The sequence below is a fragment of the Aspergillus candidus genome (assembly GCF_002847045.1).
Source record: "Aspergillus candidus strain CBS 102.13 unplaced genomic scaffold BDW47scaffold_64, whole genome shotgun sequence".
Taxonomy (NCBI): domain Eukaryota; kingdom Fungi; phylum Ascomycota; class Eurotiomycetes; order Eurotiales; family Aspergillaceae; genus Aspergillus; species Aspergillus candidus.
Window position 1 is genome coordinate 74,298 of NW_020194069.1, and position 13,486 is coordinate 87,783.

Genomic DNA, 13,486 nt, shown 5'->3' on the forward strand with positions numbered 1-13,486 from the left:
GCGGACCAGTCCACGATGTGCACATATCAATTTGAAAGGGGACTGCGTGTTCAACAACCGGCATAACGATCCGGTTTGGGTTGTGTACTCCGTACACTGTGGTTATGCCCAATCGGTGATATGGAGGATTTGAGTGATGACCTCGAAGGATATCAGCATGATACAAAACAATAGGCTGGAATAGGTCGGTTGTCGGTTCGTAAGAGGATTAGAAGAATAGGACAACCCCCGTCTTTGCGAGGAGGAATGTGGGGACAAAGAAAGCGCGCAAGCCAAGGCGGGAAGAAGATTCCCTAGGAGATTATTAGCAATGGATCATGGAACAAAAGAACCAAACCCGGGATGAATAAAATAAAATAACTAAAATAATAATCATAAAGCATTCCAACTGTTTGAATAATTGAGTGATTTGCGTCCTGTACGACGGGCAAAGCATCTGGGCTTGAGGCCACAGTGGGGAAAGTCCAAAGACTTCTTTCTAGTACCAGTAAATAGAGATCAACGGCAAACCGAAGACGCGGGAGCGGACATATCAACGGCGGATGGATACTCTGATGACAGGGGTGGGATTCAAATTTCAATCAATGAATATGTGATACTCATATTTTCTATTTTTTGTCTCCGAACATTCTTCTAGGGGAGAAGAAGAGAAAGAAAGAAAGCAGGGTACGTAGTATTGTAACTACATGTAGTGAGCTAGCCCTACTTTCTCTTGGCATGGTATACAATGTATGTACCTATCCAAGTACGTATATGATTTTGGAGTAAGTAAGAATCGAGAACCTCACACAGTGCAACCCCAGACAGACACAGTGGTCTGGGATTATCTCCTTCCCTTCTCGAGGGAGACACACAGAGGAAAAAGTGCAGCTACACGGATTCGAAGCCGAACTGGAGGGATGGATCGGGGTTGTATTCTGCTATATGTGGTGAATAGACTTGTCCACATGTGAGCAGGGAATATGGCGAGTAGTGAGTACGGAGTAGCAAGCTAGCTAGCTAGCAAGCAGGCAAGGCTCTGCTGGGGATGGTGCGCGGGGGGCTTATTTGTGTGGTTGGTGTGGTGGTGCTGCATATACTGCTACTATTACTGCTACCTATCATATATTGGATGGACTGTCTTGTACACTCACACAGTCCTGTCCTCTGTGTGTGTGTGTGTGTGTGTGTGTATGCGTATGTGTGTGTAAATAAGAGAAGCATGCAGGGAAGAGTAGGAGAATAGATAGAGATAAAGAATCCTAAAGAATATAATCAGTATTCTATGAATGTGACAGCAGACAATCTGTAGAAACGGTCTAGATTTGCTTTTTATTTACTAATTCAGTTATTACTATTCAAAATAGATGCTTTGTTCTTTCCACGTTCTGTTTCCTTCTACACTTCTATATGTTTATACATATGTCGTACCTTGATATGCATCCTGTTCTTCTTCATTGTCACCCTTCCTCTCTTCTTTCCTCGTTCTGCTTTATCATTTCCATTGAGTATATCTCATTTTAGTATCAAATCAATCATATTATTGTTATTAAACCCAGGATAGGAGACTATACCCATCAATCCATCCTGCATCGGATGTGGAATTCCGGATTCCACCACGGAACAAACCGAGAAGTCTTGGCTTTCATTTATTTGATTTTCTTTCTTTCCTCTCTTTTCTTCTTATTCCCTTCTATTTTTTCTTTGTTCGAGATGAAAGAAAGAAAAACAGACAAGCTCAATCTATCGGTCTTGACCTCGGCTGGTTTGACTACCATAATTCATGTATCCATGCCGACCCAACGAGACTAAGTGTTAATATTACTATAATTACTCCATGCAATGATCCCTAGATCATAATAACAAAGAAAACGCAAAGACTGGAATACAGAAAAGACACAGAAAAGGAAGGGGAAAAGTGCAGTAAGAATTCCATTGTATGCAATTCGACCTATCTCCCAGAACAAATCCATCAAGTTTGATCAACAAGCTCTGACTAGTGACCTGCATATGCAGACATCCCACCCACCCGTCAACTACTAACAGCAAATAGTACCGTCAATTATACGACCAGGGAAAAATAAATAGGCCACCCCATAGAATGATGAATGAATGGCAACGGGCCCATCCGAATCCTCCGGTCAAACGTCCCCTATACCTCGGAACCAATCGTTGAGATATATCCCCGGTCTGTGGCTGCGGTGGATGGCACGGCATGCACGAACAGACGTTGCCCTCTATATGGAGGTATGTATGTACCCGACTAGCAGGTTTGGATTGACCATCCCGTAAAACATCCTGGGAAAACATCCTGGGATTTTGTCGGTGCGTTCTTTCCTTTCTTTTTCATTTATAATAATAAAAATATCTTGTTCTGACGTACTTTTGTTAGCCCTCACGCCACAGACGGCCGGCTGTCCCTCTTCAGTCCTGTACTGCACACACCTGCCTACAGTATACCATGCGACACCGTTAGACTTGTCAATTGTCACAATTGTTCGCCGAGGCAGGGATCTGGTAGAAATTACCCTTTCCCCCGTGCCCGACGTTCCGTCTATGCTGGCTTATTGGCACGAAAAAGGGGTCATAATCATACTCCCCGGTTGTAACTCAGGGGGACAACATCTTTGGTACGAGAAAGATGATGGCTACTGATTGTACTACTGGTTCAATAGCTTGTACCTGGAAGGGTGGGCATGTGTCTGTCCCGTGGGGAGCTTTATTAAAAGGTGGTTGATATCTCGAGGTTGATATTTTGTCTTGTCGTTCTTCCTTCTTGGATCATAGATCTTTTACTTCCCTCCTATCTGGATAGCACAGTGTTGTTCCTATCAGCATACATAGCACCAGTATCCCATATAAGGGCGTCTTCCAGATTCTGCTGGCTCTCGTTCCTGAAAACCATATCCTCTGAAAGATCAACAACTGAGACATCAACGCATTACCTCACCTGCACATCCCAAAGAAAGTAACCCGCTAAACCGCATCGTGGACGCGCCCACGCATAGAAGCATAAAGCAACAAAGCTCAAAGCATCGAAAGACAGAGAACAATCTTACCGCTATTTCACATCTCACACAATCATCCAAGGTTCATGCCCATTGTCCGAGCCCACCCATAGACACCAACACTTTCCCTATTGCTTTAGAGACAACGCCCAACGTCTAAGACATCGCAGCCCAATTCCGACGGACCTTCATGCACCAGGTAAGTCCAGCAATGGCCTGAAACCCATCCACAGAGAGTGTATCAGCAGACATACATGCTAAGTAACAGCACGCACAAATCTGCAGCCGTCCCCCAAGCATATCGTGCATGAATCAGACTCTTTAATTCCGATACACACACGCGGGCCTCATCTGGTATCTGGCAAATCGAGACACCGGGTGTAGGCAGGCAGCGGTGAGGTGGCCGGTCCATAGAGTGGTTGACTGGCTGGCTGTCTCAATTTAAATCGACGATGATGCTTCGCGTTGTCGATCCCCGTCATCAGCATTCTAAGACAGGGCTGGCTTTCGAGAACGCTTTTCTTTTGACTCCCCCGTCTGAAGAGCCTTACTTCCTCTCCATGGAAGGCTTTGGGAATATGTTGTTATCTCCGACTGATATCTACAACCCGACTGCGCTTGCCGAGCCGACAATCTACCCTAGCCAGCATCAAATGAAGCAATATCTAGACATGGAGAACGAGTCAGCAAATTTCAACACGGTATTCCACGCGGAACACCCCCCAGAAAAACACAGCACCAGCTTCTGGTCGACAAGCCCCTCCACATTCAAAACCAGTCAAAAGAGAACGCGATGCTACGATCTCCGAAGTCAATCAACCGCACATCTCGATAGAAGCGGGTCGATACTCCCGCCTGACAGGGCCCGAGACTACGGATACGGACCCATACCATCGGCGTCGTCAGATGTCCACGGCCCGATTGAAGGATCGTCCATCACCTCGTATTCCGAGTCGGAGAGTGAGACAGCCAGCAGCGGGTTCAGTCTCAGCCCTAATGGCCACGAGCATGAGCACGAGCATGATCCTCCTTGCGTCTTGGCCCCGCAAGTCTGCGATCCACCTGGTTTGTATTCGTACATGGGTGGGTTGCGCGTTGAGGCGGTGCCTGGATTCGATAGACAAGCTGCTTCTGAAACGTCCGTCTGCTCGTATGACGGGTCTATAGACGATGAGTGTAAGCCTGTTTCTCAGAACACTAGCTGGGCAGCTGGAAACCTGTCGGATGGCTCTATGCTACAGGATTCACCGTCGGTGGGCACGGCCACTGATTCATTTGGGAGCTCCTGCGGTGCGGTGACGCCTCTCTCGTGGAGCGCGTTCAACGCCCAGACAGGCATCGACATGAGTCAGGAGGAGCCTGCGTACGGGGACACTCACGCTCTCTGGCCCTCTACACAGCAATTCCCAGATGAACCGACACCGTTCCTCCCGGTAGCAACTACAACAACAAGTCACTATGACCCAGCTCCTAGGGTTCCAAATGGCCTCCCACCCCCAGAAGAATACCAAAACCACAACCAGCGGTACTACCACCAAGAACAACAACCTATCCGAACCACACCCAACCGCCCAGAACCCTTCAGCATCCCGCTCACCAAAGACCACCCCATGACCGGTCAATTCCAACTCCCAGCCGACATCCTCCCTCTCTCCTACCACATAAACCCAGCCCCAAACCCAATTCCAACCCCAAACACCTACTACGCGGAGTACATCCACAGACATCCAAAGCTCGCATTCGCAAACGACTCCAGCCCCGAACAACCAACCGCCAAATCCATCCCCTGCCAAATCGACACGCGCAACGCTCTCTTAATAGAGTACAAGCGGCGGGGCCTCTCCTACAAAGACATCAAGCGAATCGGCGGATTCCGAGAAGCGGAGTCGACTCTCCGGGGTAGGTTTAGGACACTCACGAAGGCGAAGGATCAGCGCGTGAGGAAGCCGATGTGGAGTGAGAAGGATGTATGTTTCCCTCCTACCCCTTTATACCCTATCATCTTCTTACCCTATCATCTTCTATTTCCCTTTTTCTTGTCTCATCTTTATCACCGCGTATAGACGTTCAAGATCTGGCGGGGATACTGACTACTCAATGTCATCAGATCAATCTCCTCTGCGAAGCGGTAACCACCCACGCAGAACGCACCACCCAGCCCCACCGCTCAACACGCCCCCAGGCGCCGAGGGTCTCGTGGAAGAAGGTAGCGCAGTATATACGGGCGCATGGGGGATCGTATCATTTTGGGAATGCGACTTGTAAGAAGAAGTGGTGTGAGGTTCATGGGGTTGAATATTAGTGGTACCCCGGTGTGGAGATGGGGTTGGATTGGGAGGGGTGGATTGTAGTATAATGGGTGGCTTCCTTTTTTTTTATTTTTTTGTTATTGTTGCGTGGGAGATAGGGTGTGTTGTTGGGTGTGTTGTTGTTTTGTTGTTTTGCTACCTTGTTGTTTTGTCGTCTTGTCTTGTTTGGAACTGGGTGGGATTGCGTGGATAGTTTATCAATAGATTTTTGTTCAATAGATTCAGTTGTCAAGGGTTGAGTATTGGATTCGTGGGGCTTAGTGTAGTGTACTCTGCATGAAACCTTTTTTCTCGTTGTAGACGTGTGTTAAGTGTGCGCTCGTTGGAGCTGGGGTTGTGGATAGTTTATTCACTGATAGACCTTCTTTTATAGGGTAGGTTATTGGGTTTGTGGTGTTTAGTGTGGTGTACTCTGTAGTATGTGCAAGGCAGAAAGGTAAATAGCAGTAAGAGAAATATATCGAAGGCTCGCTACCTCATTCATGGAACGTTCTTCTTCGTGTCCAGGGCAGTTCAAGTCGATCTTCTAATTCTATGATACGGCAGTCGGGTATACAACTATCTATCTACCGTAGCCTTCAACTCGCAAATTCACGCCCCCCTCTGACAACAGACAATACCCAGCCAAATCACAACAACGACAAAAATCTCAAATCCGGATGCGGATACCCAATCGCAGCAAGCACACCCGCCAACGACTCCGGATTCCGCCGCAGCTCATTCCATTCCGCCTCGGCCTTCACCATGAGCGTCCCAGCGAGGATGGTGCCGTTCAATGCGACGACGCCCGCCTCAGCGACTTCGTCGCTCGTGCCGTTGTCCACTGCGATCTGGGCGCTCTCGCTCTTGCGCGGACAGATCAACATTGTGGATTCTGTCATTGCGAGGTTGTAGCTTATTGCTGCGGGGCCGGTTGTTGGGGGGTCTTGGCTCTGGTTGTGGTTGTGGTTGTGGTTTTGAGGCAAGGTTGCGACCGCTGCGCGGTATAAGGCTAGGTATGTCGAGTGGAGTTCGTCTGCGGAGGGATTCTCGGAGAGAGGGAGGGCGAAGTGCGCGAACGGGAGCTGGCTTAGTCGACGGTAGGGGGGGCCAGACGTGGGCGGAGGAGACTGCGCAACCGCGTCGATGAGAGGTCGCCAGTCGTCACCGTCGCCACTATCCTGTGTCATGGCCTCAACAGGGAGGAATTGTAGATGCCGATGAGGCTGGCTAGCGCCGCTTTCATCGCCGGAGTTGAAGAAGGCGAAGAGTCTCGGGCGGGGGGCGGGGGCGGCGCCTGCGGGGCTGTTGTTATTGTTGTCGCTGGGATCCCACGCTTTGATACAAGCATACGCAGCTTCCAAATCATCTTTCTCAAGAATATCCGTTTGAGACTTCCACGCTTTGGTAGCGAGAATGAAGTGATTGGGAATGACAGGGAACTTGTTCAGCACGAGGAGGTGGGAGGGTGGGATCTGCGCGACAAGGAGCTCCGGAGACGGGTCGTGGAAGGGATCTGGTTTGGGTCCTGTGCGGCCTTGGTCGGGTTTCGGTGTGCCGGAGGGTTTCTTCGCTAGGGCGGGACAGTAGCGAAGTTGACACTATTCCGGAACCATCGTCGTTAGCTATGTGTACCATATGATTTTCTCGTCGCGGCTAGGCAGTGTGGTTGATTGACGTACCGGAATCCCCGCTGCGTAGACGGTTGTGAGATGTGTCTCGGAGAAAATGAGATGGCCTGCATCTCTGGCGGTGACGAAGCGTCGGGCCACGAGGCTGGAGAGGTTTTCCGAGAGACCCAATTGCATCCTGGCTGTGTGGACGAAAGATGATCTATCTGGGACGCGAGAATGAAAGAATGACGACGGTCGAAGGTCGGACGAGAGGATCCAGTGCGGGACCGGCCGAACCAGGTTTAGCGGCCGATCCGGTGATTGATAAGGCACTACGGGGTGTTGCTTATATTGGGGAAGTCAATCGATTAGACAATTGAATATAATGGAGTGTATTCAAACGCTTGCTTTTCTTCCCCTATCGCTCCATGCAGATAGCTAACGGCATCAAATATATTTACATGATCGTGACTCAAATTCACGTTGAAAAAGAACAAAGGAAAGAGAAGGAAGGGACAAACACAGGAAATAAGAAAATAAAGCAAATGGTATCATGTTTTCAAAAAAAAAAAAAGAAAAAAAATACAAGCTCTTGCTCCAAGTCACAGCACATTCAACAGACGGAGACACGACAGGTTAGACGGGAATAAGCTCGTCGATATCCACCGCCTGGTCGTGGGTCAGAGACATGTCAGGCAGGATGGTTGCCGGTCGTCCAATCAGGTGGGTGGAAGGCCCCTCCATCCAGGGACCGCGTTCCTCTTCCGTGGCGTTCAGGACGCCCTCGGCGCGTTTCAACGTTTCGACGTCCAGGTCGGTGATGTAGGCGTCTCGGTTGGTGCCGTCGCCGGCGCCCCCGGGAAGCTTGACGCGGACCTCGAACTCGTTGTCGAGCATCATCTCGTCCTTCCACAGGCGACGTTGGCCGTCAAACACGCAGAGCACGCGCTTCTTCGTCTTGATGCTGCTGCTGGGGCAGCCCCAGGACTGCGGGTAGCGGTCCCGGTTACTCCGTCGTTTCGACACGGTGCGCTTCGAGACGGCGTTGTTGGTGCCCAAGGTGACACGGCCGCTGCCCTTGGTCGCCTTCTGGGGGCCTTTGGCGGAGCGGCGGGTGGAAGAGTGTTCGTAAAGGTCATCGTCGTCGTTCCGCTCGTCGTCGTGCCTCTCAACGGAGCCAGCCGTATCGAGGAGCATGTGCTTCTCCATGGTCTTCTTCACCTCCTCATCGTCGTCCATCTCCCCCAGCTGCTGCTGGTTAATGGCCTCGCTCGGCTCCTCCAGCTGCACCACGCGGAGGACGCAGTCGTCCAGATGCTCGTAGAAGTCCTGCGCATTGCCGAAGGTGGCGGAGCACGTCGAGCACTTGCCCGTCGCGTCGTGACCGTAGCTGGTAGTGCTCTTGTTGGACGAGGCGACTGGACTCCGCTTGCGGCAGTTCGGCGGGGCCTGCTCGACATTGTGGACGGTCGTCAGATGGCGCTTGAACACGTCAGCCCGGTTGAAGCTCTTTTCCGCCGGGGAGCCCGAGCCCGGGCAGAAGCCGCACACCATGGTGCCCTTGTAGTGGGTCAGCGTGTGCCGGTTCTTGTCGTATTTCCGGGCGAACCCCTTCTGGTGGTACTCGCACGTGGCGATCGGACACTTCTCGGGCCGCTCCGACTGATGGGTGAGCATGTGGGCCTTGAGGTCCTTGAAGACGCGACCGCAGTCGGGGTGGGGGCACCGCCCCTTTTCCTTGGTGTCATCGTCCACGTCCGTGCTGCTGGCGGCCGGACTGAGCTGTGACCGGCGGGATTGCACCGACGAGATGGACGAGCGCCGGTCATACACGGAGACGTTGTGCGAGCTGCTCGGCATCAAGGAAGGGGAGGACATCGGGAACAGATGTGCCTGCGGCGCCAGGGACTGTGCCGCATAGTCTTCAGGCAGCTGCAGCTGGGAGGGGTCCGGGGATTGATGGTGGCTGTACGTCGGTTGAGAGAAATGGTAATCAGACTGTTCGGGATAGGAGATGGCCGGGGGAGTGAGCTGGGGTTGTTGCTGGAGGGGCTGGATCAGGGACGGGTCTAGATTGCACGATGGCCTTGGTCAGCACGCTAGGTTTTGGATAGGCCGCGAAAGATCGGCGAGACTCAGGCCACTCACTGATAAAGTTGTCCGAGCTCTTCTTCTGATAGTAGGTATCCGCGTCGAAAGCGCTCCCCACGTACTCGGTCGGGAGGAGATCACTCATGAGTGCAGACTGAAGGCCCAGGCCGTGGTTGGTGTCCACCCAGTTGTCTTGGATCGCATGGGTGGTGCCCGAATAAGGGGACCCGATCGCTGACGACGAAGCGCTGGCAATGGAGGGCCCGGACGCGGTGGACAGACCGGGCATATAGGGTTCCGCTGATTGGGAGACGGGAACCGGCGGTGGAGTTGCAGGGATCGAGGCGTAGCTGGGGGCTTTTGATTGATCGGGGTAGGGATCGGCATAGACCGGCGGCGTGTCGTAGTAGGACGAGGGGGGGAGATTGGACGGATTCTGGGCTTGCCCGAAGTCGCTCAACGAACCTGCCTGAAAGCCGAAGGGGTCGACGAGAGCGGGATCCATGGAGAAGTGTTGAAAATACGGTGTCTGCTGCTGTCTGGAGGAATCGAGGGCCAGCATTTTGTTCTCACCGACGCCTTGCGTAGGAAAAAGTACAAAGTCGGTATGGTCCCTTTGGGTTTGCATGCCCGCTCTTTGCGATGACTGGCTGTAGTTCCCTGATGTGGGGAGCCGGATGCGCGAGGTGGCCGTCGCCAGAGGAAGGGGGCGCAGCAAATTCTACATGGACTCGGTGTCAGCCACTGCCATGATCCAGAGAGAATCCAAGGGGGGTGACGATCCGACCCAGGAGGAAAGGATCTTCCCCAGATCGAATCGAGTGAGAATTCCAAGCAGTTGGGCGGGGGGAGCATAGGCATTCAACGCCCCGGGTGAGGCTTGATATGGGAAGACGATTGGGGTAAAGGGACGGGCCGAGCGGGGAACATACAATTGGAGCTAATAGGAGAGAATCGAGGAGGAAAGCTACCAGTTTGAGGGGGAAGATTTTTCCAATGTGGCGTCGGAATACTGGACAGAGTGAAGCGTGCGAGGTATGCAGTAGTGGGTCTCGTTCATACAACAGCAACCAAGCAATGGACGTGGGTGTATTTGAAGATCACACAGTGAGGTATGGGGGAATAGAGTGAGGAATGAGGATGAAGATTGAAGAGAAAAGAAAGAGAAATAGATCGATAGATAGATCGTATAGAGCCTCAGGCAAGCAAGGTGTTAGGGTGTTGTGGTTCGGGGAAAGTTCAAGACAGACGGAGGGGAAGGGAAGGGAAGGGAAAGATAGATATTAAGGATGAAGGATCTCTTGATCTGATCACTTCTAATTCACACTGATCTTCCTAGGAATATATATTCCCTGACAGACTGGGAAGAGGATTTCAAAGCACGCGGACCCAAGAGAGAAAATGGAGGGGAGGGGGGGTAGTTAAATGATATGAGATCGCTGGCCCTATGAGCAGAGTAGGACTAAGTACCATCCAGACCGGACTATCAACGAACTAAGTAAGAAATCACGCTAAGAAAAGGCCATTCAAAGTGGTGTGGGTGAGTGGATGATGTCGAGAATCATGATGATGATGCTGATGATGATGCTGATGCGGATGTGGATGTGGAGGGGGCACTAAAATGGACTAACAAAATAGAATAAAAATAAAAATGATAGAATAAAAAATGATAAATTAGAATCAAATAAATAAATGTGATTACAATTTATGATCTAAATAAATAAATCAATCTAATCGACCAAAATAAGAAAAGAAAAGGAACCAGGGGAGGATAAGTGGAGATGCCGAACGAGCAGGGGATCATACCATACATACAAACCATACATACAGATACCATACAGAGGATACAGAGGATACGTCAGTCAACAGGGATGAAACTAAGAAACCAGGAAGCCCCACGGTTGGATCCTCGCTCGTACTCGGTATTATTCCTCACATTTGGATGGTACGAGGGACGTCTGGTATACTAGGTATGCCTGTACGGATATTACCGCTAACCCTGCATGATGCTTTGCACCGCCCATTCTTTTCCTACCACATTTTTATTTTTTTGTGCCAGACAGCCAGACCGGTAGACCATTGTTAAATCTCCTATGAAAGTTTTGATTGACAGTCAAAGAAAGGGGTGAACGGTTGGATTGAACTCTATCAAAGGGCGATCTTACAACTGGGTTGTTTAATTTGACTGATTATCAACCTTTTATTTATTCATTTATTTATCCATTCCTAACGGATTTGTCACCATGTTTGATCAGGAAAAATCAATAATAAATAATCAAATAAAAAAATAAAAAAAGAAAGAAAGGAAAAAGCATTGTCAGCATCGTCATAAATCTCCAATGTGACAGAAAAAAATAAATATACATATACATTAATTTGTACATGAATCGAATAACAAAAACCCACAATGCATTGGCCCTATGAGAAATCCCCATCTATGGTTCCTGATTTCCATTCCCTCCGGACTCCAGGTATCCAGGTTAACCAGGTATCTTCCCTGTAATCCTATCCATCCTTCCCCTGAACCGGTCTTCAAATTAGTGAACAGAAGTAGTCAGGATTACCCAAGGGCTGGATCATAATTTAATCTATTCAATAAGGATAGATTGTTTAATTTGACAATCGACATGGGGGTTCATGTGGAGGGGGGAGAAGGGGGGGAAAAGAGAGCAATGGGCACAGAACGGAGTGGCCGTCAGGGTCCGCCCATGCATAATTGATTAATTCCTCGAATTATTTTAATAATTTTAATCCTTGGGTAATCTATAATCTTCCTGACGTTCGTATCCGCAGGTGTCATCGGCAAGTCCGTGGCACATGAGACATGATTACCTTTTCCACTGTTGACTTCCCATCGACTCCGCTTTTTCTTCCCTTGCTTGATTGAGCCTTTTGGTCGCTCGCTTGATAAGATAGTGGCGAATCTGTTCTTCTTCTTCGTCGTCTTCTTCTCTTGCTCTTTCCCCTCACCCCATCATCAATAAATACATTGTAGGAACAGGGGTGAGGAACCAATGGTAATGGACAAGTACATAATTTGGAATGGACACCTTACATATACATACATTCATATACAACAAATCATGGACGGATACTCCGTCCTCGTACCTTGGTTCCTCACAGACTCCCCTGCTCGTACCTAAACTCGTTCCGTCTAGCGCAAGCCCATCATTTGATGACAGAGCCACCCCAAGTCGTGCCGGGTCAATAGTCAATGCAAAGCGTCGTGCCCGATCGCTGTGATAGAATATGATAGACATGCACTATCAGTTGCTATGATCGACAATCAAATGTGTCAGATCCGGTGTCACTCGTGAGGGGAAGAGGGGGCGAAGGGCAAAGGGGGAAGGGGAAGAAAAAGAACAAACCCCAAGCATCGCCGAAAAGAGCCCTCTCGGCGGATGCCGCATCCTCCCCGTCCCGTCAATTTGGGTCAGATCGTCCTTCTTGATGAGAAACAGGAGGACTAGTAGCAAACTAAATGGTTTGGATCGAAGCCATGGCCGCCGGTGCCGAACACCGTCACATCCTGTCTTGCAACATGGGCCTGTTGACGATCCTGGTTCAGCTCCACCACTACCTCCCCTCTTCTCTCGAGAAAACCTTTCTGTATGGGATGTGATTGGGCGAGGAGGACTAGACTGGCAAATGAAGCGTCGTGGAAGTGCGAGACCCCTCTTACCAATCAGCAGCCAGAGATGGTCCCAGACGGGAAGACGATTCTCATTTAGGGCGCCCGACGGGGGGGAAAGGGTGAGAAAAAGTTCGTTTGGCCCAAAAGGGATAACTGGGCGACAGACGCTAAATCACTCAACTAAAATCATTCAACTTTCTGTAGAGCCGCACTTTGGGGCCCGGATTGGCTGTCAAGGCAACGTATACGATCAAGACCTTGATAATAGTATTATCTTTTAACGCTCCGAACAACAATGGGGAGAAGGAAATCGATTGATTGATTGATTTGCCGGCAGGAGAAGTCGGATATTACGAGATCACGCCCTTCCATCACGTGGAAGCAAGGCACAACCACACCGTCTAGACGGGGCCATGCAGGACACATGGAAGGGAGTCATTACGCAGTTGTCCCAAGAAGGTAGCGTCTTCGAGGGAGACCTTTTCCCCATCCACTTGAGTGTCGTAAGGAGTACCATCAGAAATTGACAATCAGTCCGTATGGGTACATATGATGCATGTCAAGCCGTCAGAATCGAATTCTTCCCATCGAGACCGCGGGGTGGGTCCGACACTGTGGCTCATGCAAGGCTGTGAGTATTGGCGTTTTACCAGATGGAATTACGGACGGAATTATACGTATGGTATTAAGGTGTCAAGAGTTGAAGCATGAGGTTGACTCATCCCTTGAGTCTTCGAGTTCCGTACTCGAAAATCCCCAGACTAGATCAAATCAGAGACGGGGAAATTCTCGGGATGGGTGGAAAGATGGAGAGCCCAGCCTTGTGAGCATGCAGGACGAAGTGAGGAAGGCCCAGTACGTATTAAAAGACGG

At 50.1% G+C, this 13,486-nt stretch overlaps 2 protein-coding genes across 2 annotated transcripts; both read right to left on the bottom strand.

Annotated features, from left to right (window-relative positions):
• Positions 1 to 5,757: 5,757 nt before the first annotated feature.
• BDW47DRAFT_112356 (putative bis(5'-nucleosyl)-tetraphosphatase) lies at positions 5,758 to 7,119 on the bottom strand. Its single transcript, XM_024814151.1, has 2 exons — positions 6,959 to 7,119; positions 5,758 to 6,877 (listed from the first exon to the last, which is right to left on the bottom strand). The coding sequence occupies exons 1-2, from the start codon at positions 7,081 to 7,083 to the stop codon at positions 5,926 to 5,928; spliced, it is 1,077 nt and encodes a 358-aa protein (XP_024668394.1). The 5' UTR covers positions 7,084 to 7,119; the 3' UTR covers positions 5,758 to 5,925.
• A 405-nt stretch (positions 7,120 to 7,524) lies between these two features.
• On the bottom strand, positions 7,525 to 9,607 carry zfpA (putative C2H2 finger domain protein; the record flags this gene model as incomplete). Its single annotated transcript, XM_024815486.1, has 2 exons — positions 7,525 to 8,957; positions 9,037 to 9,607. 2 exons carry the CDS (start codon positions 9,605 to 9,607, stop codon positions 7,525 to 7,527), a joined length of 2,004 nt encoding a protein of 667 aa, XP_024668395.1.
• Positions 9,608 to 13,486: the final 3,879 nt, after the last annotated feature.